The sequence below is a fragment of the Aspergillus puulaauensis genome, chromosome 3, assembly GCF_016861865.1.
Source record: "Aspergillus puulaauensis MK2 DNA, chromosome 3, nearly complete sequence".
In the NCBI taxonomy this organism is placed as follows: Eukaryota; Fungi; Ascomycota; class Eurotiomycetes; order Eurotiales; family Aspergillaceae; genus Aspergillus; species Aspergillus puulaauensis.
In genome coordinates, this window is record NC_054859.1 from 1048967 (window position 1) to 1074009 (window position 25043).

General features: G+C 50.2%; 6 protein-coding genes across 6 annotated transcripts; 1 reads left to right on the forward strand and 5 right to left on the reverse strand.

The window, feature by feature from the left end:
* Positions 1–1249: 1249 nt before the first annotated feature.
* APUU_30426S (putative TBC domain protein) lies at positions 1250–3883 on the forward strand (the record flags this gene model as incomplete). The annotated part of the gene is made up of 3 exons (XM_041701518.1): positions 1250–3328; positions 3395–3758; positions 3828–3883. The coding sequence occupies 3 exons, from the start codon at positions 1250–1252 to the stop codon at positions 3881–3883; spliced, it is 2499 nt and encodes an 832-aa protein (XP_041554395.1).
* A 1428-nt stretch (positions 3884–5311) lies between these two features.
* APUU_30427A (uncharacterized protein) lies at positions 5312–6901 on the reverse strand (the record flags this gene model as incomplete). The annotated part of the gene is made up of 1 exon (XM_041701520.1): positions 5312–6901. The coding sequence occupies one exon, from the start codon at positions 6899–6901 to the stop codon at positions 5312–5314; it is 1590 nt and encodes a 529-aa protein (XP_041554396.1).
* Positions 6902–8034: 1133 nt separating this feature from the next.
* On the reverse strand, positions 8035–10917 carry APUU_30428A (DIL and Ankyrin domain protein; the record flags this gene model as incomplete). The annotated part of the gene is made up of 3 exons (XM_041701521.1): positions 8035–9972; positions 10030–10469; positions 10746–10917. The coding sequence occupies 3 exons, from the start codon at positions 10915–10917 to the stop codon at positions 8035–8037; spliced, it is 2550 nt and encodes an 849-aa protein (XP_041554397.1).
* Positions 10918–11583: 666 nt separating this feature from the next.
* LTE1 (mitotic regulator LTE1) lies at positions 11584–16628 on the reverse strand (the record flags this gene model as incomplete). The annotated part of the gene is made up of 3 exons (XM_041701522.1): positions 11584–11834; positions 11899–16181; positions 16264–16628. The coding sequence occupies 3 exons, from the start codon at positions 16626–16628 to the stop codon at positions 11584–11586; spliced, it is 4899 nt and encodes a 1632-aa protein (XP_041554398.1).
* Positions 16629–18693: 2065 nt separating this feature from the next.
* Positions 18694–21360, reverse strand: APUU_30430A (M13 family metallopeptidase; the record flags this gene model as incomplete). The annotated part of the gene is made up of 6 exons (XM_041701523.1): positions 18694–18771; positions 18828–19225; positions 19291–20392; positions 20449–20951; positions 21014–21246; positions 21308–21360. The coding sequence occupies 6 exons, from the start codon at positions 21358–21360 to the stop codon at positions 18694–18696; spliced, it is 2367 nt and encodes a 788-aa protein (XP_041554399.1).
* A 2771-nt stretch (positions 21361–24131) lies between these two features.
* APUU_30431A (uncharacterized protein) lies at positions 24132–24538 on the reverse strand (the record flags this gene model as incomplete). Its single annotated transcript, XM_041701524.1, has 2 exons — positions 24132–24338; positions 24485–24538. The coding sequence occupies 2 exons, from the start codon at positions 24536–24538 to the stop codon at positions 24132–24134; spliced, it is 261 nt and encodes an 86-aa protein (XP_041554400.1).
* Positions 24539–25043: the final 505 nt, after the last annotated feature.

Sequence of the window (25043 nt, forward strand, 5' to 3'; positions counted from 1 at the left end):
TGGTATCTGGCGTTTTGGAGTTACTTTTTTGGAGGACTTGGGACGGGACACGTGCACGGTTTATTGCCAGGAGCGCTGCTAGGGTGACAACAAAGCGCAAAATAACAGGGAAGAAGAGCGATGATGGAAGAGAAATTTTGAAAGTCCTTACATCGAAAAATCAGTTCAGGTAGACCCTGGAGTGTACAGATATCCCGATCGAATGAATCTCTTGATTTGAGACAAGGAGGGTAAACAGTTAGTATATAGCGGGCTCCCTGTTTCAAGAGGCACACGACGCAGGGACCGATAGATCGATAAAAGCCGTGCCACTATTGATAACCAGCGGCGCATGACTGAATACTTTGACGTCAAATCCATTTTCTCTGCATGACAATCCAAACAATTGCTTTGTTAGGCACGCCCTGCAAACCATGGAATCGGCCGCCCAGGTGGATTCCAGTTTCATCATCCCAGTGAACACTGAAGAACAGGTCTGATGGCACCCCAGTTTCTTAAATTCGCTGTATTTTCTCCTACTTGCTTCTCCAAGAATGAGACTGTGAATCGCTAGTGCGCCGAGACAAGCGACCGGGCCCGTCCTGTTGAAAACTTAAGGCTGGCCTTAGTCTGTATATGAATCCCCCAAGTGGATCGATTCGTAACCCCCTTCGCGATCCCTTCTTCTGGTTCCAACACTCGAATTCCAACTCCCTTCGCTCTCTTTTCGTGGCTTTCGTTCTTGTCTCTCCTTACTTCACGCGGACACCGTCCTCACTTCGGTCTGCCACTTGTCTCCAATCGCTGCCTGCCCGTTTAGAGCGTTGAAGCTTGTCCGTCTGCCAGGTGGCAGTGAAGAAGCCGCGGTCCAACAACTGGCAGCCTCGATCCATTCAAGGTCCCAATTCTCCCCCCGTTCTTGGGCATCGCACCCCTGGGGACGGTCATGTTCAACTGCCCAGTGGATACTATCTTACAGGTGTCTTTCGCTTTTACCCCTTGGGCGTCGTACTATATATCTTAGGTGCGATTAACTGGCGCGACGTTCGTGCGACGATTCGATCCTTTGTCCCCCAAAAATTATCCCCCGCCGCTCTCCCTTCGATCCCATCCGCAGAAACGAACCGGAAACAGTAATTACGAATTTAAAAAGGTCGTCAATTAGGAGTTGCCGGTAAAAGCACGCTGCGCATTGAAGCCACAAAGAGCTCTAGGTGCAAGTCATGCCAGGGTAATGGAAGACACGCGATCCCCCTCAGCGCCCGTCGAAATGTTGGAGCGTCCCTCTACTCCGGGAGAAACAGCCACCCCAGACCCTCCAGCAACACAGCCCGCCTCGCTCCCACCTCCAGTCGATCCCTCGCTATGCACCGAACGAAAGTCCATCGCGACAACCTCCTCGTCCAGCGGGCCCGATCAATCAACACCTGCAACCCCGACGCATCAAGAGGTAAAGCCAGACCCGGGACTTGCGCCTCCTCCATTTTTCGGGAAACCCAAGGAAATGGCACCTCCCCAAGAAACCGAACCTTCGACCGTCAGCCTGCGCTCTTTGCGCAGCATTCCCAGCATTGTCGTCAATGAACCCAAAGCTCGGCCTAGTTCTCGCCCCGGTTCAAGACCCGGTTCGCGACCTGGCTCACGATGGTCAGAACGGAAATGGTCTACCTTGAGAGGCAAGAGGTCAGGGGAATTTGGTAGGGAAGAATCTCCGCCACCTGTACCGCGGATAGAACCCCAATTCAGCGGCATTGCCCTGGACATTCCAACTGGGGAGCTAGACGGGCTTGGAGCGCAAACCATGAGATTTTCTAAGCGTGGAAGTCTCATCCAGGAGGAAGAAAGACAACAACTGGAACGCAAACTCAGGGAGCAAGAAACAGAAACCGAAGCAAAGGGGAACCCTCAGGAGCCGAACACTACTCAGAGGCCGGGCACTTCGCAGGATCAGAATACTCCGCAGGTTCAAAACGGCTCTGTCGCGGAGAATACTGTAACACCCCGAAGCCGTCCACGACCAGCGTCGTTGCTTCGCGTCAGACGAAGCAGTATTCCCAGCAGAGCTATCTCTGCGGATGAAGATATGCTATCTCGAAGAGTCAGGTTGATGTATGCGAAAGGAGAGGAGAATGTGTCAGACTCGGAGGTAGCGAGATCGCTTGCCATGGAGAACGGCACCCTTTGGGAGGAACCAACCCCTACAAATACGGAAACCTTCGAAAGCAGTGCCTCTGAGGCCGACACGAAACCCGCTGAAACATCCACCGACCCGGACGATCCATCAGCAGCTCCCAAACGGGAAGCTAATGAGTTAGCGGGGGGTATTGAATACTGGCAGAATATCAAAGCCGGAGATGTGGATAGGTATGGGTTCATTCGCGCATCAAACACCAACGAGGGCGCCGCCGAATTCAGCCCTATCCAGCGAGTTTCTACTAGTCTCTTGCTGGCCTCGGAAACGCCCCGGCGAAAGCGCTCCATCCGACCGCCCTCTGCATTAGCAAGCAACCGCTCATTTACAGGTCGATCTCCTTCACGACAGAACTCCGAAACATCCATGCGCCCAGCTTCGTCTCAAAGCATGTATAGCTCACCTCTACGCCGGTCAACCTCACGATTCCGTCAAGCAACAAACCACCTACCCCACAACCGCAATCGCCGCTTCAAAGATGAGGCTGGAGATATGCTCACACTCCCCACAGAATCTGCAACTTTTGACGACAGATTGGATAGTGCCGTTGCGCGTGCGGCAAGGAAAAAGGAGTGGGAACGGGAGGACAAGTGGACGAAGATGGCTAAGCCAATACGAAAGGGCATAGATGGAGGCGGAATGACCTTTGACTTTGACACCAAAAGCTCAAAGCTGATCGAGCGAACATGGAAGGGGATACCTGATCGATGGCGTTCCTCAGCGTGGTACTCGTTCTTAGAAACGAGCGCCAAGAAGCACAGCGATAGCCCTACAGAAGAAGTTCTCATTGAGATTTACAAAGAATATCAGGAAATGTCATCTCCTGACGACGTGCAAATCGACATTGATGTGCCGAGGACGATCTCTAGCCATATCATGTTTCGGCGACGGTATCGCGGTGGTCAACGCCTACTTTTTCGCGTCTTGCATGCGATGTCCCTCTATTTCCCGGATACGGGGTACGTCCAGGGTATGGCGGCATTGGCGGCTACATTTCTTGCTTACTATGATGAAGAACATACATTTGTCATGCTTGTTCGACTGTGGCAATTGCGAGGACTGGAAAAACTCTACCGCTCAGGGTTTGCGGGACTCATGGAGGCTCTAGGTGACTTTGAACGAGAGTGGTTGGAGGGAGGAGAAGTTGCCTCGAAACTGGTATGTTGGCCTCATCTTGACACAGACGCACACACCCTGTACTGACTGATTTTCCCTGTGCAACAGACCGAAGTCGGCATTCCTCCTACAGCATACGGCACCCGCTGGTATCTTACTCTATTCAATTACTCCATCCCATTTCCGGCACAACTCCGAGTGTGGGATGTCTTTATGCTCCTTGGTGATGCTGATCACCCCCCGTCGAGTGCAAACAACGGCGACAAAACGGAGGACATCGGTTTCGGCAAGAGTTTAGACGTCCTCCACGCCACATCGGCCGCTCTTATTGATGGCATGCGAGAAATTATCCTCGAGTCCGATTTCGAGAATTCGATGAAAGTTTTAACTAGCTGGATTCCAATCAAAGACGTCGAACTGTTCATGCGTGTCGCTAAGGCTGAGTGGAAAGTCCACCGCCGAAAAAAGTCCGGTTAGATACGCACTGATATTCTCTACCGTACGATCGTGATGGTCGCTTATATTCCTTTTATTACTGCAGTGCTTTCGACACTGCACTCAATCATAATATCCCCCTTTTATACCTCGAAGAGTTAGATCACTCTTTGGGGTAGCTCACGAATGATTTCCGCCTGGATGATTTGCGATGACTGCACAAACGTCGTTTTGCTATCACTACAATCACAATTATTATGCTTACGGCTGATATTTCGGTTCTGTCCATATCCGTTTTGTTTTCGTTAACGGCTTCGAACAACTGTCAACGACACCTGTCGCCAAGGGGACCCGTTCCGGTCCCCGTCAAACCGACGGTTTCCTTTTGCAGTTGGAGATTGCTGGGAAGGGAATCAATTGTCACTGAATACCTTCGTGCTCCCCATTGCTCAGAAGCATCCCGCAATGGAAGAGGCGGTATAACTTAATTCCTGATGTCTTCCATGCAGCAGCACCCACAGTCATTTGCGATTTTTCTGCCCCCGGGCTGTATTACATTATACCCTCACTTCATTATAATGTTTCTATACCCCCTCACACTCTCCCTAATTCTCCTCCTTATTTCTTTCTCCTCACCACTGTATACGATACGACTCAAGAGCTTTCTTATATACCAACTTATCAACCTAACTTTCTTCCAGAAAGTCCAGTGTAATCGTGATCCAGTCCTAATTCTGATACCCTTTCCCTTCACTCTTGTCACACTTTTGTCCCGTTTGATACAGTTGTTACTACTATTTTTACTGTCAGTACTCTGTACGTGCATTCCTTCGCCTTTTCCTTTCCTGTTTTCGGATTGTTACATAGAACAAGCCTTGCTCTCTACATAATACTACTACCCAATTCAATCACCGTTACTATTGTCATATCAATATCTAGGTCTTCTCCGTAAGTTTGAGTCTCGTGGGACGTATGCTCTTCTCGAACCTCTAATTGGACGGTCGTGCCTTCCTTGGTTAGCACAATACCAAGCTACTACAGTGTAGGTAGACTGTCGCCCTCTGAGGAAGGAGCAACTGACGGTTTTATATCACTTGGGAAGGAAGGGGTTCCAGGGAGTATTTACCATAGGCGTTAAGTTTATATAGCTCTTGCCTTTTACATCCCTTTCGAAACCCCTCATTTGTATGTGTATAGCCCAGCTGTTCATTACTTAGAACCCGCAAATGAGCCAAGTCCGTACAATATCTAGTTCCAGGCCCTGCACTCCAAAGTGTTTTGTACAACCCCTAGCATGCCAGCTACCAGGGGGTCTCCAGCAGAAGACTAAGGTAACTATGTACAAAGCTGTATGCCAATCGAAAATACAAAAAGAAATAAACAAGGGACTATAAATACCCATAAAACACCTTGCGACGTGGGAAATTTCCTCCAATATTCCTTCATATATATGATGTATATGGCCCCTGTAATAGGAGCCCCGTTGTCTCCGATGTCATAAATGAGGGACAGCTCTAGTGAGGTGTGGGTGTGGGTGTGCATATGTATATCTTATCGGGTAAAGACCCTCAGCAGCAGGGTGAAGCAGATTTACTCTCTACTGGCGTCGCGGAGCTGAGTAGGCGGCAATGGTGCTTCTTGCGCGGGAGAATGTTGGGTATTACCCTCGATGGAGGAGTCGTGGAGCCTAGTCTCTGCGGTAGAGGCACCCGGACCCTGAAACACTCGCGAATAGTTCTTGTCAGAATCAGATATAGGTAACGGATCATCGCTGCGCTTCTGGCCCGCTGAATCGTGGCCCGTCGAAGCATGTCTGGGAAGAACTGTGGAAATCTGTGATGGGCTCACCTCCCCGGTATGTTCCACTTTAATGTCCTCTAAATGATGACCTGAATGAGCGACTGACGTAGCACTAAGTTGACGGTGGTGGGCAAAGGATTTAATTTGCTGTCCATCATTCTGAGGAGATCCCGGTCGTGATGTTTGGAACAAGCCGGGGAGGGACTCTGATGGACGAGAAGACGGAACTGGAGGGGGCTGATGAGGACCAGGGGCTTTTCTTTTTCGCCCTGGCGAAGCATGATGTTCTGAACGACGAGAGTTATTAAGCAGTGTAGGTAGTTCCTGGTGGGGTTTCCCAGGCGTTACGCCGGATTGTGGCTGAGCTGGAGGAACCCAATGGTGGAAGTAAAGAGACGGAGGTGACCGGCGTGACTGAGAATTAGGTCTCCGTTGGACCTGGGAAACTGGAACAGACGAGCCAGGAGCATACTGTACATTGCCCAAATTTATCTGGCCCGGCTGGGGTTGCGCTCCGCTGCCGTAGTTAATCCATGGGTTTACCCCTCCGCGAGAATCAGGGGGTCCTGTAGGTAACGAGCGCGCTCCAGGCGCCTGAGGGGTAGGAGGGGCACTCGTATTAGGTGGTGCATTCTGAGATAAAAGAATGTTAGGAGGGGGAGGGGGAGCTGCTGCATGCTGAGCTGATGACTGAGGAGCATATGAACTGGAGAGGGAACCGGAGCGAGAATCCCGGCGGGTATGCATAGACTGCCGCCGAGAGTGGGAATTGGAGTGAGAATGCGAATGCGAATGCGAATGCGATGGAACTTGAGGAATAGGAGGGTTTGGCGTGCGGGCACCCGGAACCTGTGCCAGATATTGCTGCGCCAATTCTATGACAGGCTGAGGCAATCCGTTCTGACAGATTCCGAAGAAGATAAGCGGAACTATATGAGGAGGAATCCCGCCGTTTAGGGAATCGCGAAGCATGCTCTGTTCAACCCTCCGCTGCTCCAGGCGCAAAGTCTCCTGGCGCGTCTTCTCCTCCTCTTGCTTTCTCCGGTCCTCTTCGGCTTTGGCTCGGAGCCAATGGTGCATAGCGTCATCAGAGCTCTGCCACTGCGAAGGAGGGGGTGGCAGTTGTTGGTTCGTCGTGCTGGGAGGCATGGTCGAAAAGCCGACATCTGGCGGAGGCAATGTTAGGGATGAAGGGTGAGGTAGGCTGCTGCGAGAGGAGTCCATCGAGGAGTCCGCTGGCCTTGATGGCGGTGCAGATGCGGGATGCTCAGGTGTAGACGGTGAGGGAGAACGTAGTGTGGGGATATATTGTCGGAATCGCGAATGATCATAGGGTCGTTGGATCCCATTCTGGGAGGTAGGAGTCAGGGTGAGCAGCATGTCTTTCAACAGCAACGACGCAGGTTGACAGAGAGCGATGAGCTATTTTCATTGCAGCTGCATCTTGCGGGAGCTGCATGCGATGATGTCGCAGGCAGAAGGCATTGGGTCAAGAAAGGCGCAATTGGAAAGCTAACTCATGATGGAGCAGGACAGGAAGAAGATGGAGGAGGGGAGAGGGAGAAGGAGAGGCAGAGCGGCAGTGGCAGTGGCAGTGAGAAAAAAGTACTGCAATTCACGGTCTGAGTCGTAAACTGAGCAGTTCATCTCCCCAGATTGCCAGAACAGGAAAGCGCCCAAATGAGGACCCATGCTTACCATATACAGAAATGATCTCCAGATATCTAGTCCAGATCGGGAAATAACAGGCGGTGCACGGCCACAATGCCTGAGGCTGCGATGTTTCTGCCTGAAGTTAAGGGTGCGAGCCTGCAAGACTGCAGCCTGCAGGTGAGAAATGAAACGGCTTTGAAGCTTAAAACAGGAGCTCAGGAGCTCTTAGAGGGGAGCGAGGTAAGACGTAATAATTCTGGAACCGGCAGACGAAGGCGCGCCATTGCGTGGGCGGGGGCTTGTTGATGACGACGAAGTAAACGAAACGTGTACCGCCAGCGAAATCTAGACCTCTGAAAAAAGAAATAAATGATGTGAAAAAACAAAAAAAGAAAAACTCCGAAAGGTGCCAGAACGGCCCGCTCCGGTTATTACTGACTGTCAGTGTCAAGACTGAAGAGCCGGAAGTCTCAATACCAGAGATTTAGATATAATAATATACACTGTACAAGTAATTGCGATGCATGCCCCATGTTAATTTGATCTCCTGCCTCCTCCCGCCAAATGCTTGTTTCATCTAGAATGACAAGGCTTTGCTGCTCGTGTGCCCGTCCGTTTGGAGTAAGCTTAATGATTATCGCTATCAAGCGTAATTGTCTCAAGGATCTTCTCGGCGTACCCGAATATCAGGCGATCCAAACGCCAGATGCATTTCCTACTTTTGGTGGGTGTACTCTAAATCGTCCATTCGTCGCTAATATGAGTGAGAGAAGAAACATTATGCACCCCACACACTCCGTGGCCGCTTTACAAAGACAAAGTAGATAGTAAGTATATACTCGAATACATCCTCCCCTGGCTCAGGCATCACGGTCAAATCGTGTCAGTACTTCTGGCGGGACTGTCGGGATGTACTTGCGCGCCCGTTCTCGGTTGGTCCCGCCCCATCCTGCACCGTAACTGATCAGCATGTCCGTGCTTGTCGGTAAGGAAAAGGGAAGAGTGAGTGCCGGGTCCAGGAAAACTGTGGTTGCACTGCTACGTTCGTCCACCCGAGAGCTTGCTCCCAGTCGCGGGGACGCAACGCTCGACCCGGGTGATTTAATGGAAGCCGCAGCGTTGGGCGATCCGGACACAGAAGATGCAGAAGGACCACGCTCTTGGCTTGGAGTTCGCGGACGACCATCCTCGGTCGGTGCTGATGTCGGGGCCAGGGAATCGGCTTTTATCTGAACGAGCCTTAACTGTTCCCGGAACAACAACTCTGGGTCGCGTTGGAGCTCTACCAGGAATTTCATCGCGGCTTTGGGAAGCGTTTTCTCTCCCACTTCTGGCCGGTAAGACTTGACCGCATGAAGAAGCTGGGCCGGGCTGAGATCCTGCAATTGAAGGAGGGTATGCACAAGGGACTCGAAGTCCTCACCTAGCGAGGAGAAGCACTGCAGCCACTGCAGAAGCTGAATAACAGGCGCCAGGTGTTTACGTGCGGAATCCATCGTGCTATCCCCCGTGCATGTGGTTGATCCGTTCTCATAATGTTCCGGTTGACGATTGTTGGTACGAGCCCAATCTTCTAGTGTCGACACGTTCATGCGAATCTGCATAGCCTTGGTTCGCGCGAGGTATCGTTTTGTAGAGAGGATCCGGTTGAAGATTTCTGCTCCCAACCAGTAGTAGAGCTGTGAAAGTATTTGTGTGGTAATGACTGAGTGCACATCATAGAGGTCCAAGACAAATAGCGTTGATGATAGGAGAGAGGTGATGTTGCGCGGTGAAATCTGCGCTCGGCGTCTTGGAGATGGAGGTCTGAACTTCTTATCAGCCGGTTCCGGGGCCTTATTTTTGTTTTTAGAGCGGAAAAGCTTCCATTCGTTCTGGAAAGGGATGTCATCGAGTCCTGGGATAGTTTCGTGGTCTAGCATCGCCGCATCCAGAACTTTGTTCATCCGGCGTTCAGCGTCACGGATAATCAGAATAAAGATCTCGTTGATAAGTTCGGCTAAGTGGAGCTGAAATTCCACCGTTGACTCGACCAGACCCCCATCTTTCTTTAGGTAATGAAGGAGAAGAGTGGCATTTGAGATCCAGAATGCGAGAATGGTCATGTCCCACTGATACCGTTCGACAACGTCATTTATCTTGTCAGTTGCCGAAACCAACAATGTTGCCAGTAGTTCTGGGCTAGCATGGTAGTGAGCATAGCGCGCGCTGAGGAAGAGCAGATTTGCTGGAACTGGTTTCTGAGACGGGGATCGCTGCGGAGTCATGTTGGTGATGATGATATCGAGTATTCGCTCTAGCTCATTCTCTTGGAAGACGAACATCTGGTCGTTCAAACATCGATCCCATATAAACTCCTGCTGTTCCTCCTCCGTTTCTTCATCATCCTGCGAATCGAATTTCTCATCCAGCCCCAAACTTGACAAATCAACCTCTAGATTAATCGCACTTTCCTCCATCATCATACGCCGCTTCATTTCGTTTTCTGCAAATTCCTCCTCGAAGCGGCCATGTGCAAACCCCGAGTCGTAGAAATCGTCCTCTATCGCGCTCGGTCCAAAACTATAGCCGTTCTCATGAAGGTACTCCGATATCTCACTCCCAGGCTGAGCAAAGTCGAACGCAGTGCCTCCCGACGAGGACTTAATATTAGGCGACGCACCGTGATCCAGCAGGATTTTCGCTATCGTTTTGTGACGATTCGTCATAGCCCACATCAATGCACTCCATTGATTTCGATCTTGCTGATCAACATGGGCTCCTGCATCAAGGAGCGCTGAAACAACATCTTGGTGTCCCTACCCAAAGTTAGCTTCGAAAGTCCAGGGTCGGAAACCAAACAACAAAAGTCATACAAAACAGCTAGCATAAATCAACGGCACTGTTCCCTCCTCATCGGAGATGTTCACATCAACGTAATCCTTCGCCTTCCCCTGTACCAATTTCCTTACACGCTCAACATCACCATTACTAGCAGCGATATTCAAACTCCGTTGTAATATTTCCCTTTTCCGGTCCTCCGTCATCTTTTCATCCGTTGCAATCGCCTCTTCATCCGCATCCAGTGAATCCACTTCGCGATGCGCAGCCTGCGCGGCAAGCATCTCCATTAACCGGGCATCGCTGTCTTCCAGCCGAGCTGTGGTTGTAGATTCGTTGTCATCATCTGTGGAACGCACGAAACTGTGTCCGTATTGTGCGTGCGTCGTATGGTCGTTGTCATGCGAATGATCATCTAAAGCGAGGCTGAAGCTGAGGGGTTTTGCGGCGACAGGAGTGAGGAATTGGGATTGTCCTATACAGGTGCGATCAACGATTGAGCGACAAAGGTCAGCAAAAGCCCTATAATATTCCAGAAAGTTTTTATGTATATCCCCACAGTCACTGCCCTTTCAGTCACTTCCCGCCGACAGGGCCGCCAAGTGCGTGTTTCATCCAGAAATCATACGGGGTTCCATATTCCCGCCCGCGACAGAGAAAACACCTTTGACCGCTGCTGTGACGGAAAGAGAGGCCAGAAGGGAGAATGGAGGGGCAGCCGGAGGGGGTACAAAGGAAAGTATCTGCGAACCTTGCCATGCATCGTACATCTCCGTTTCCTGCTGGATAGCCGGAAACGAGCGACGGTCGTCCAAAGACTTGGGTAAGTCATCAGGGAGCTTCTTGGGATCGTTCTCGGACGAGCTTGAGCCTCTGGGCTCGTGGTCGGAGCCAGCGGGAGAATCCCCGCGGGGGGAATCCATCGTGTGCTTAAAATGCAGCCGGATCAAGAGTCAACGAGGGGCGGGAGACTCGACGAGGGGAGCACTAGCTCCATGGGGAGGATATCCAGGAAATATGTCAGAACCGGGCGTGAAAACCCAGCAAGGCCGGCGGAGTTACGTGGGAAGCACGGGGCGAAAGAGAAGAGGGCGGGCGGAGGGCAGAGACGGTGTTCCTGACGATGATTGACTGACAGCGACTACGTAGATCAAGAGTGCCAGTGATGCAATTCCCGGAACAACTCCTCCACTGCCTCACCCAAGTTTCATTACAGGGCCCGTTGTTTTAATTAGTTAGTTATCTGGCCGCTCCTTAATAATAATTTCCTTAGGGTGCAACACTGGAAAAGAAGGTAATTTGAAGCCACGCCTTTTGTCTGCAAAAGGCAGCATCAGAAACAATTTGGTACAGCGTTGAGAACGAATGGCTACTATTATATATTAATCCAAAACTAGAAAACCCGTCCATATTTGCAAATAACAAGTTTACCAGGGATATCAATCGCTAAACGCCAAAATATCGGGAAATATAAGGGGGTATTATGCAGGCGGTATATACCGAAAAACGAAAAAAAAATATATATAGTAAGGAGGCAGGTAGGCCTGCTAAAGAGAGTTTTGTGTATGGTCACGTTCGCCCGTAAATCGTTATACCAGGAGCTTGCTGCGAAATTGAATTTGCTCCTCAGAAAGCGATGCGATCCAAAGCGCACGCTCAACGATGCCAGGGATCGGTTCGACGTTGTATTTTGTGCTCGCGTCAATTAGTCGAAGGAGATTCTTGACAATTCTCGCCGTTGTCCGATAGCGCTCAAAATTGATCAATGGCTCGCCCTCCTGGGTAGCTGCCACCTGCGCTGGTTTTTGAGCGTTATATGTAAGATCATGGATGTAGAGTCCTATAAATTCCAGTTAGTATATATCGAGCGGGTCGTGTTAGGGCTCGAGTCAGAAGGAACATACCAACAAACGGGATGCAGCCCTCTTGCACATTAGCAGTTTCCATCTCAACACGAAGATCATGGAAATTGCGGACTGGCTGAATGAGCAACTCCATGTCCTTCAGCATCCGGTGATCCTCGAGCGACACTATAGCCCATGTGCTTTCGAGTCGGGAGCAGTCGGTTGAAGTGAGTGCAATGGCAATCTGCAGCATTGTAGCATAGTTGCATATTCTCCGAGCATGAGCCGCGATGTGAATGAATTTAGAAACGGTGCGCGCTCGCTCATTGATATCCAAGGTAAGAACAATCTCCGACAAGACCCATTTCACCATCAGATTGAAACGTCCCACTACGAGGTCGATGCCTCGGCGGTCATCGTCCATGAGAAACTGTACCCAGCTTGTGGTGAAAGGAGGCCCGCTGTTCCACTTCATATCAACAAGATCTCTCCAATCCACTTCACCAAGGGCAGCCCTCTCGACCAATGTGAATTGTTGAGCCAGAATATGGGATTCGCATGAGAGAATGAAAGGTACGTGCTGAGCGCCTGGAGCTGCTATAAGAGCCGAAAGGTGATGGTCTGCTTCCGACCGACAGAGAACATCACTAGACACTTGTTGCATATCCAAAGACGGGAGGTTTGCTCTCTTCCCACCTTTGTTTATTGGCGACGGATCAGGGGTCAGAGGTTGCGTTTTAGCAAGATCTGGGTTCAAGGAAGCTCGGTATGAGTGTACAGAGCGATGGTTCTGAACTGTCATCGGTGGCGAAGGCGGGTGCGCAAGGGGATGAGGAGGTATCGTAGCAGACGACTCATTAAGGCTACGTGTATCGAACGATAACCGCGCATCTGCCGCTTCCGTCGAGTCTATTACGTCGACCGAAAGCTCCGACGATAGGCCAGACAGGCGAGATACTCTGCTTTTATGATGAGGCACAGGTAGAGTTGACCCCCTCGGGATAAGCTTCATACTCTCCGTTTTCTTTACCATGTCAATAGAGGGATGCGATGATTCTCTGTCGGATGGTTCCCCAGTCGCTGCGACGGGACGGGGTACGGCATGTGGGCCAGATGCTTCATCCGGTACCTGCTTCTTCATGGATTCATCACTTAGTCCTCGCTCTAAGAGCGGGATAGAGCTGTAGGAATCTTCCGAGTCTACGATTGACTCTGAGTAAGGTCTGGAATTGAGAATCCGTGCTTGAGCTTGCGTGTATGTCAGGTCGTAGCCAAGTCTCTGTTGGCTTTTTGCGGCCGTGCTAGAGCGTGAGTAAACATCACAGGGAGCTATCCCTTCGCGTACACGACCCAGGTTTTTGGTGCGCTCTTGGGACTGACTTGGTCCAGCAGTAGTATTTGTCGCATTATCGGTTTGCTCACCCTCCCATTTGCCTTCAAGTTTCAACAAAGCAGATTCAATACCTCCATCCTCGTCGTCGGGAATCTGGGCAAACCGTGCAATTGCGGACTCGAAGGAACGGCGAATAAGCTGGGACGAGTTTGTTTTCAAGAGAGAAAACCGAGGCTTTGGGGGGACAAGGCTTGTTTGAGGTCTTGAAGCCTTCTCCGCGGTTTTAGCTGCACTGTCGGCTACGGAGCTTTGGTAGGTCACTTCAGACCAAACTGAGGCCGAATCGGGGATTGATTGGGCATCGACACTGGTTTTCATCTGGCGCAAGTCGCCTCCAGGTCGCCTCCGAAGTATAGGTCCAGCAGGTTTATTTGCCAGATCAAGGACGCTTGAACCACCTGCGGAGCTGCCAGACCCGCTACCTAAGGCAGGGTGATGCCTCGAAAATCCACTCTGAAATGAAGCATATTTCCGCAAACGCGTAGATTGAGAAGAATTTTTCCAAAAAGAGGAGCCCCTGTCAATGGACATAGATCTCCGCGATGTAGTATTCCCAGAACGTCCATAAATCATGGAGCTTTTCCTTAACTGTCTCGTGCTAGCTTCGTTGTAATAAATTGGCAGTGAATACTCATCGGGTCCGAGTGTAGATCCTCGGGACGACGCAAGGAACGTACGGGCTGTAGGAGTGGTAGGAGAGTTTTCCGCAGTTAGGAACATAGGGGCCCTGTCAAGACCTACACCTCCCGACATAACAGGTATCGCCGGGCCTGTGTCATCCACAATGACTATGGATTCACTGCCACCCGTTAAGCGACTTTGAGTTTTGTTATTATGCGGAGGAAAAAGGAAGGTTTGCGGCACTTCAGGAGGGTTCTGTCCAAGAGGTCGCTGGGCTAGCTCGTTAACTGCCGGTGAATCGACATTCTCGCCGGATGCCCGACGGTATTGCCGCAGGGCTTCGTCGCAAAGAAGGTCAATTCTAGCCGGCTTCTTCGTCGGAGCAGCAATCCTTTTGTCCCGATATAAATCGGACCGGAATGCGACATTTGTTGGGAGTGCGGAGGTCTTGCCTCGAGTTGACAATCCGTTCACAGGGCGTGCAGCGACACCAGGTGCTGGGTTCTTACCGTTAAAGGCTCGACGAATAGAGCCAATAATCGTCTTCACACCCGAGCCCGAAGAACCAGGTTTCGAGGGACCATCCGTATTTCGGCGGTCAATATGCGTACCAGTCGACAAAGATGAGAGAGGTGGAGAGGGTGGCGCCATCATCGTCATGTATGACTCCACAGGAGGATATAGCTCGCCGCGTATCAAACCGCCGAGGTAACAAGGCTCTTGCGATGAGAGGGAACTATTGTTGTCAATATGTGGTAGCGAGATCGGGGCTCTGTCGTCTCGAACCGAGTCGGAGAAACTCCCACTGCGCTTGTGTGCATGACCGTAGCATGGGATGCGCCTCGCACTAATGGGCGACAACGGGGTTGTAGGAGCCTGTAACGAGCCTATTGGCCTGGGTATAACAGGCACTGGATGAGGCGCATTTGAAGAGAAGGGCATGGAATGACGCTTGGGGGATTTGGATTTGGGCGGCAATGAACAGGAGATTGCAGGAGCGCTCCAATCACTGCTAGCGGATGCCGGCATACTCTTTGCGGTACTAGAGGAGTTGTTTCGATCGTGATGGGCTAACAACGGCCGGTTTCTAGATTCTGACCCAGGCATTTGGGTGCCATGTTTTGGCGCGACGTTCTGCAAGTCGTCGCCCACAGCCGGTTCATCATCACCAGGATCAATAGGGCGGTCCGGACTATTATAAGGGACATGACGATCCGGTATATCCCAATGATTTGAGCACTTGCCATGCCAACATCGCTTGAGATCAATTAGAATTTTCAGGTCACTCATTCCACCGCCCTGGCGAGCCTTGACACTGTCGTATAGACGATTGATAGTCTCACAAAAGTGAGAGCGCAATTTGAAGTCCGGAACGAAGTCATCAACGAAGTAATTCAAGATCCAATGGCGCAGAGCCGCAAATGTGCGAATTCTGATTATCCTCCCATCTTCTTGGAGGCGATTGATCGCCCATTGGAGACGTGCTAGCAAAAGAGAGAGCAAAGACCCAGCGGAAAGGTAGGAACGGAAGGTAAGAAAGAAATCCGACACAAGCTCATAGTCCATAAAGGACTCAGAAGATATTTGTGCAACAATGCGCGCAGGTGTAGCAGCACTAATACTCCTAGTGCCAGGGCCGTAACGGACGACCGACTCGTCATCCATCACCGTTACCAATTTCTCGAAAATTGATGGCTTGATTGTGTCGCCAGGATCGTACACTACCGGGTCGGGGCTAACGGCAGCACTTCGGCTTAAATCCATGGCAGATACACCAGAAAATATAGAGGGGGCAAACGAATGAAGAACTCCGTCATGCAAGTAGGTGTTGTGGGCAGTTCTAGAGTTCCATGTTTCCATCGAGAGCGTCGAGTTTTGTAAAACGTTGTTCGCCGTGTTAAACCGCGTGATACCCAAGTGATAATTCGGGATTGGAACTTCTAGGTGCCGAATGGAAGACCCATCCGCTGACTTGGGTCTAGCATCTGGCCGGTCGATAATAACCCGAAGTTCCTTGTTCTCCTCGGCGCGCGATACCGACCGTTGCTCCGAGATTGTAGAGAATGAATGGGCCCTTTGAAGTGCAGGCTGGCGAGTCTGGCGGTGCGATCCAGACAGAGACATATTCGAGTTTATCGAGGCAACGTCCCCGTCATTCCCTCCACTTTCGAAGCATAACTCGGACAGTTGTGAATTGGACCATCGCGAAGGCTCATGCTTCCTATTACCACCTGGGTGTTGTGGTTGAAGGTATTCCGGCTTCGATTGGTTACCTGATGGAGCAGTTGGCGTACAAGGAGAATCTTTGCGAGACAAATTCCGAACAGGCCTGAACAGTAAGAGGTTAGCGTTTGCTTAGGCGGCTGTGATACCAACAAATGCACACGGAAGAAGCAGGGCGCGGACCATACCTGAGAAATATTTTACCGTTTTGGCCTACATTTCCGACAGTGAAATGACTGGACTCCCTCGCTCCAAAAAAGGTTTCACGCGGCGCCTTCTGGGAATCTAGTTGTTTGAAAGACCGTCTCCGTAGTAGTTCATGGCTGTCTTTGGTATGAATCAAAGGAAGAGCCGCTTTCGAGCTAATGTTTGTTTTCTTCGCAATATTCTTCCCTTGTGCAACAGTATGGGCACGTCGTAAAGCAGATGTGACATACGGAATTTTGGTGGGCGCATTCGACTTGGAATCCTTGCCTGCTGGGACCGAGGAACTATTGATGTGCACCTCCGACTTTGTCGGGCTGTCATCAAGGCCAGCTACACTGGGTCCCATGGTGCAGCACTATGTAATGCAAAGACCGCAATCCGGTGGTCCCAAAACAGGGACTCTTGTCCCCCTTGCAAGCTGACTTTTTTTTTTTTTTTTTTTGATTCACCAAAAAGGCTTGACGGTGATAGGATACAGGGGGGTGGACAACCCAAACTGGGAACAGAGTGTGTGCCTGTGCAACGACATGACCAGGCTCAGGAGAAGACAGGTTTTATACGCAACGAATCGCAGGCATGGACGCGGTTCGCTCGGCGCTGTCGAAGTTCTCCGTTCGAAGCTCGGACCGACAAGAGGCAGGGCGCGTTTGACTCGCGGTAGGATAGGAGTCGAAGCTTGAAGTTGAAATCAGGCGGTCGACGGATGGTGTGACGGCAAGAACCAAAGCGACGGCCGAAGGGGTTAAGAATCTTAGGACACGAGAAAGCGAAGGGAGCGAAAGAGCAAGAGGCCAAGCAGCCGCGTGATGAGGAGCGTGAGGCGAGGCGAGGCAAAGCGACCGCGACGATGCGCGAGGATCAGTAGTCCGGACGGAGTAGCGTCGGTAGGATTTGTTTTGTTAGCCTGCGGAACGGCGGTTCCAGGAGAGCGGAACCAAACCCACAACAGCTGGATGGCTAGGACTCAGCTCAGCCGGGGAAACGGTGCGAAGGATAAGGAAGCCTAAATGTCTCCAGCAATTCGACCCATGGCACGAAAGCGCGGGAACAACGAGCAGATCCCGCCGATTTTCGACAGGGAGGGGTGAAGCCGTGGTCGCCTCACTCAGCTTTCCGGCCTTTTCTCTCAGCACAAAGACAATGGCCAGGATGTCCTTGAGCAAACTACGAGCAGCATCTTGCTTTCCCATCCAAGCATCAATCACACTGCAGACTAGCTATCAGCTGATCGGGTCCATTTCAAGGCTGAGGCTCCACCACGAGACAGATTGAGCAGAAGATCGGTCAAGGAGGAGGAGTTGCACGGAGCGCAGGCGCCAATCATCATTACTTCACGCTCTCGTCTGGCAGTCTCGCGGGGCAAACACCTCCTGCAATCCCTGCGTCCGGTTACTACAAGCAGTAGCGACGACGGTGGAATCTCTCGTTATCGACAGGCCGCGTTAGAAATCGCGAGTCAGGCTGGGGAGGCAGCTCCCAACCGCGGGCGAACCGTTAACTGCCAAACGACCAATTCGGTAAGGGCAGCCCCCGACAAGGTTTCACTACTGATTCTTTAGTAGAAAACTAAATCTCCAATTGAAGCTCCAATCTCCATCCCGTTGCAATCAGATCGAGTCGTTGTTCAAGGACAATAGTCAGTCAATAACCACCCAAATTTCAGTTCCCAGTGACGCACTCAAAATGTCAAAGAAGAATGATACATCACATTGCCCCCTCGGTTCTTTCGGAGCTGACGAACGTGCCACCGAGCCGGTTCCTTTCTCCTCCAAGATAATTACTATTATGTAGGTGGGAAGAGTTTGCCCCATATTTGCTTTTCCCGCAGAATCCGATGGAGTTGGAGATTTCGTCATTGGGTCCAGTGGGTGGCCCCCGTGCATTCCACACCGTATACGTATACGACTCACGAGTAAACTGCGGCGGCTATCCGGATACGAAAGTCCGCAAATTCAGAGAATCAAACTGGCAGGCGCCGGTCGTAGCCTGGCCTTGGTTGGAGTGTCTTTTTTAGGAAAAGTAGTACCAGGCTCCCCTACCTACCTTAGGCTTGGCATCTACATAATGAATGAGGCTCATACTGGCCCTGGCCCGGTCTCGCTTTGTTCTCGCTGGCAGTCTATCGGTGAAGGTCACTTTAGTTGGTCGATCCATCACATCGCAGCCACACTCCTCCAATCGCAGAGATAAACCAATCAATATTCAATGATAAGATGAAAGAGCGAGCTGACTCGGTGACCCGCCTCGTGCAACGTGGGTCTACCTACCTACATCCCACAGTTCTGGACCATGGTTCACCGAGCACGAAGTAGATCAACAATATCCAATGATTCAGCCAAAATGATAGATAATTCCAAGTAAACCAATCCCTGTATGCTACGCAAAAAAAGACACCCTGCATCGATTTTCAACTACCAGAGCTTGCACCTTGGTTTCTTGTTCGGGCAGTTGAACGCCTCCTGGAACTCAAGAGAATCCGCCATTGTTCCCTAACGAAAAAGGTCAGTTTTAGCAATATTCAAGTGTAGCAGGAATAGTGACTTACAATAATCCTCGCGGGTTTAGGAGGGTGGGGGTCATTATATATGGCCTCCTGAGCAGCCTCGGGGGTTGTCTTGCTGCACCACCAGTTTGCATAAGAGATGAAAAAGAGCTGCTCTTTGCTGAATTCGGAGAGACCAGGTAATTGGGGATCAGAATGGGCCTCATCTCGCTTAGACCAAGCGTGAAATGCCGCTGAAATTCCCCCACTGTCAGCAATGCTTTCTCCCTGTACCAAACGCCCGTTAACACGAAGCTCAGAGTCTTTCCCATGGACGGTAAACTCTGAGTATTGGTCAATAAAGCACTGTGCGCGATCCTCAAAGTCCTTCACAGTCTTCTCATCCCACCAATCAGTGTAATTTCCTCTTGCATCATAATGTCGCCCGGTCGAATCGAAGGCTATATAATCTTGACGTCAGTCTTGCTCTACAGCCGGCAGCACAAACACAGATCGTGTAACTTACCGTGAGAGAGTTCATGTCCACTCACCGCTCCAAATGCTCCGTACGTCAAGTACAATGGGGCATTTGGTCCATGGAAAGTCGGTGGCTGCATGATCCCAGCAGGGAAGACAATTTCGTTGCCGGGAGGGTTGTAGTATGCATTAACAGTGGGAGCTGTCATTTCCCACTCGTCACGGTCGGTCTTCTTGCCCAGTTTTGCCCAGTTTTGCTCAGTTTTAAACCTCGCAACGACAGCCGCGTTCTCAAAGAACGACTCATTCGAGATAGATAGGCTCTGGTAATATCTGCCCACATCCGCCGGGTCCATAAGATTGGGGCTCTTTGTCGGGTACCCAATCTTTTGGATGATATTACCAACTTTCTGTATACCTAACTTCCTCACTTCCGGTGACATCCAGTTAGTCTGGTCCAAGGTAAATACGAAGCGTTCCTTGATATCAGAAATGACCTGGTCTCCAAGCTTCTTTGACTCCTCGGAGAAAGAGTCCAGAACATAGAACCGGCTCAGGATCCATCCTAGACTGTAGTCCAATTCGCCAATACACTTCCGCCATCGGTCCTTCTTAGCTTTAGGATCTTTTCCAGCAAGTACATTGTTGAACTCAAGTAAAGGCTCAATTTCGGCGCTCTCGATGTACTCTGCGTAATTTTGGATAATCTTCCACTTGAAGAAGTGCTGGACGGTTTCTCGTGGAGTCTCGTGTAATATTTTCGACAACGATTCCATGTACGATGGAGAACCGACAATCAGACTATCAGTTTCATAATCCGAAGGAGATAAATCCAAAATAATATCAGACAGTAGAATCTGGGGCAAAAGTGACTTCGTTTCCTCAATGCTACGTGGGTTGTAGTATTGGGTGATGTCCTCTTGGCTCTGTGTAGTCGGTGTGACATCTGCCAATTTCGATTCGAATGCCACAAGGTCCTTAAAAAGATGACTCTTTTTCTTGTGCTTAACGAATGCTCCGAGGACCTTCTCAACAACCGTAGTATAATCGCTGACAGTCTGTGTATCATTGTAGTACTCTCTCGCAGGGAGCCCAATATTCCTAGGTGGCGTTACAAAAACCACAACATTATCCGGGTCACGGTCGTCAGGCTATATCAAAATGTTAATTTTAATACGAAATAGTCATGGTTGATGGGGTAACTCACTCCAACAGAAGGTTCGACAAGAGCACGAACGCCTGACTTAATAAGATGCAGCACCGCACCAGTTAGGCTAGCCTCGGAGCCATCCGAACCCGGTTTCAGGCTATATATCTTCTCAAAATCTTGTAACAGCTTTTCCAATGGCTCATTGCCGCGCTTCTTAACCCTATCTTCGTCAAGACATGCATTGTAGCCGGACTTTAGTTTATCAAAGATATCCGAATCGGCGGGGTCTGAGGGACTAGATGTCTCAAGTAGATGGCGAAGGCGCGCCTGGGAAGCCTCCTGCATAAAAGTCCCAGCAAATATCGCGCCTTGGTCTGACCGCATATCGTGGTTCTCTCTCCATCCACCACAAACATATTGGTCAAAGTCCGTGCATGGATCAATATCGGCGTAATTCGGGTCTAGGTTACGAAGAATCTCCGAGGCAGCGCTAACACATTCGGGGGTCTGACAGATGGTGGGCGCCTCGGTATGCAGGGTCTCGTTATCTGAGGGTTCTTCTGCGGAATGAGAGGGCACGTTAACAAGACAGAAGAAAAGGGTGGGCTTGGAAATGACATACCCAACATAAATGATGCAAGGTACCCAGCAGTCGTGAATAGAAGAGCGCCCAATGTGAACAGTATAACATAACAACCCGTGGAGAGCCATGATCGGCTCGACTCGCTCCCACGCGATCTTGAAGATCGATGGCGAACGTCAACGGAGTCTGAGTTTTCAAAGAAAACACGACGTTTCTCATGCTCGGGTTCTTGATAGTCCCGAAGAAGAGATGTACTCTCTGAACCCAGGTCGCTGCAGGAGTTAGCATTCGTCTCTCATCTTAGATGCTGCTGTAGTGGAGCTTGGAACTTACCTCTTGGGCGAGGCTAGCAAAGGGTTCTGTCCCTCCATTCCGTCAACTAGCATCCCACCAGCTCATTTACTGGATTCCTCTGAGATATGAGATATGATACAGAAAGTTTGATCCGCTCAATGCCCTTCGATGTTGGACGTGAGGGATATGCATGAGGCATCTCAGCAAGCTCGGCGTCTGATCGGCCATGTTCAGCTGATGATGATGTAATCACAGATGGATCCACTGTTGCTTTGCGGGGAAACATGCTATCAATAGTACCGTGCTTTGGTGATATTTTGGCCTCTCCAGGAACAAAGAATCGAAAGGATGGGCTTGCTTTGGCTTTAATCGTATTCGACGATTCGCGACGTTACTCCATTGTACAACGGACACTTTAACGCTGTCGGCTCAGGAGATCGACGCTTTTCGGTACCGTAGGTACTGGTACAAAGAACATGCAACTGCACTGCGCTCATTGAAAACAGACTTGCTTTGACAGCACGAAATACTGGATAGTGACGAATTATCCTATTGATCCTATTGACGATGGAACCCCGTCGCTCTATTGAAATCAAAAATTTCGTCTTGGCCATCGGAGCTTACATAACAGTGTGCAAAAATATATAACTAACTATAACTATTGTGATCGAATCTAACAAGCCGAGTCTTTGGTTCTCATTCACATTTTATGGCCACGAAACAAGGGCCTGTAGCCCTTAGTAAGGCTGATCCATACTAAGCTGAAATATTTCGTAGGTGCATACCGTACAGTGTTGATAATAGCACGTGGGTTGCAGCAGAACCGAGATAGAAGAGTTCAGACAGAAAACGTGAGCTAAACCTGACATTTGCCTTGAAATTGAATGCCTAGAGGTGTTTGAGTATCCAAGCCCAGATCATCAACTCGATACTGACTCGGTTTGGTTTGACCATGCACCTCCATGCGGGCCACGGTCTGAAGAAAAGGCAGACTACCGAGACTTGATTATGCTCTGATGACTACATGTGAAGCCTCGCTGTCCCGTCTTTCCTGGCCCCTGAATGCCTTGACCAGAGTGTCAAGAATAATTAACTTGCTCGTGGCCCTTCCCATTTCCAACTTGAAACGATCGTATTATTCAGTCATATCGCTTAATGAAGATCACCAATCGTCATTCATGAAGACCCGTTGTGACTTTGCATTGGCATTAGATATAACCTCCTCAGATCATTGTGATATGGGTCTGTGCTGAGTGACTGGTCACCTTGACACATCACCTTCTACCCCAGTTTAAAAGCGTCTTGTGGTCTGTGGGCGCTCTGCTGCTCTGTGTTTTGCGTCGACGATAGATCTTAGGAGGTTGCTTGCACCACGAGGAAGAGAGACAACGACCGGACACAGGGAGTTATAGATTCGATCATGCTACACAATTGCATTCCGACTATGCTGGGGTCCCTGGTCAAGAAGACAGAAAGGAGTCTTTCAAAATCCACATTGGGGAGGAGTTTCTAAAACATAGGCAAGAGTCTTTGGCTGGTTTCCGGCTGCCCAGCGAGAAAAAGGTATGGGGATTGGGGAGCTTGGGCGTTATCTCTGTCAACCGAGACGCGGAGACTTTGGGCCGTGCTTCAAGGCCCGGGCCAGGGTTCACTTTAAGGGTGGAGACATTGGAGCCATCCAACTCACAACTTCACAAGGACCAATAACTGGGTCAAAACATTGAAGAGACAGATTTCAGACGACGGGAAAAAAAAGATGAGGAGTCCTCAGCCTGGAATAAAGTGCCCCAAAAGCATCCACTCAGCAGGAAAATGGGGCTTTTCAATGCAACAGACTGATTATGTGCCCCGACGAGCCTTTATACTAGGTAGATTCGTACGCTTCCCCATCTTGACAAGGCATCGCTGCTGATTGGCGATTTGCGGCTCGATTGTAGATGTCCACCATAGACCTCAGAAACCTGGACCGTTGAAGTTTATAAGTGCCTTCAGACCGACGTCCAAACCTCAGGTTGCATAATCAATGGTGCACCGTTGTTGCCTGGCCCTAGCCTGGTGCGACATCCTTTGAGGTCGGACTCGCCGAGCTGTAAAGGGAAATGACAAGTCATGACAGTAATGTATTTCTTTCATATATACCGAAACGTACGTATACAGCAGATATGAAGCCCAGACTCCAGAGGCTTATAATAAAAAAAAGCAACCATGGGCTAGGGAGGCTTGGAAACGCGGGTGCGCCTTCCGAAGAAGTTAATCCTTGAGGCCAATGGCGAGAGAGCTAACCGGCATCTGAATAATGAACGGAGCAATCAGCAATATCACTCTCTCCCTTGGATTAGCATTGCCGTCGGGAGTTGTTATTTTTGGCATATGATCTGTCGTGAAAAGGAGAACGCCACGGATGCTGTGTTGCCATATTGCAGCAGTCGCATGGCGCCTTGGCCATTTCAATGGACAATAACCCCGGAATGGCGGACTCAAGGCTAGACTACCCCTGCCTTAGCGGCAGGACGGTGTTTTTGTCCGTTGGAAAGATGAAACCGGCTGGCCGGAAGGACCGATCCACCTCTCGTTTCAGAAGGAGCTCATCATCACCCTTGCCCTTGGTGATAAAATATGTTGACCAATCTGTGAATTAATCCTCTCAGAGTATTATTATTGAGCTGGGTTAGTTTGATATATTTTCCATGCACAGCTGGCCTGCTGCCTTTTTTTGCTTAGTTATGGCCGAAGTTAGCTGAATAACCCCACAGTCCTGTCACTTCCAAATGGTACTTTGGCTGGGGGACGGGCGGAAACACTTTGACATAGGGCGGGAACAGAACTGGCAATCTGGGCAACTGTAAATAGCCAATGATAATAATTATGCCATATGGGGCCAGAGAACCCAGGTTTGCTCCACATCCTGAAAACAGCCGGGAAGGACAGGCAACTTCTCAACGCTCCAGGTAACGCTTGCGATCTTGAGGGACTTAAAGAAGAGGGGAGCATCCGGACCCCCAAGAGGTGAACGTCTATTGTTGCAGAATTCCACTGCAGGAGGATGATGGGCCATATGCGCACTCGACATCTTCCATGCACAGTGAAATTAGCACACTTGTAACTGTAAGCCGAATATATGCCGATCTGTGTATGCGAGATGCGACGAAGCCTAGTAACCTCGTGGCTTTGCCCCTCTTGGCAAATTTGGCTATGTGTTCCAGGGAGGTTACTCACTGACTCAGATTTGGTTTCTTGATCCCCCAAGTCTGACATTATTTGGAAGGGCATGGTTAATCATGGTTCCTTCCTATTATTGACAACAATGGTTATTGTCTTTTATCGCCTTATGAAATATGGGAACCTGGTGAACTTGGTAAAGGAGAGATTCCTGACTCACACGATTTTGGTGGAATTATCCAGGAGAGATCAATCCAACATTAGCAAGTTCAAACGTGGATGACTATGGGGAATTGGGCGGCGGGCGATGGAGTCGCATTTACCGTTCGTCCCGCCATGCATGAACGAGAGATGAGTCTGTGAGATCTTGTCGGGTGCTCGAGTTACCTGCCTCTTCGGCCTCTTGAAACATTGGCGTCGAGGACCACCGTCTGTATTATAAGGAAGCGGGCGAAATAATAAGAATCCCCTCCCCATGAATCGGGATGCGTGATCGCAAAGGATCCCGGTGAAGATAGAATTCAAGCTGAAGACCTCGGGGTGGAGAGAAGCAGCAGCTGCCGAACCATCCATGCGAGGCAAGTTGCTTGGGGGATTGGCTTCCCGCCATCCCAGA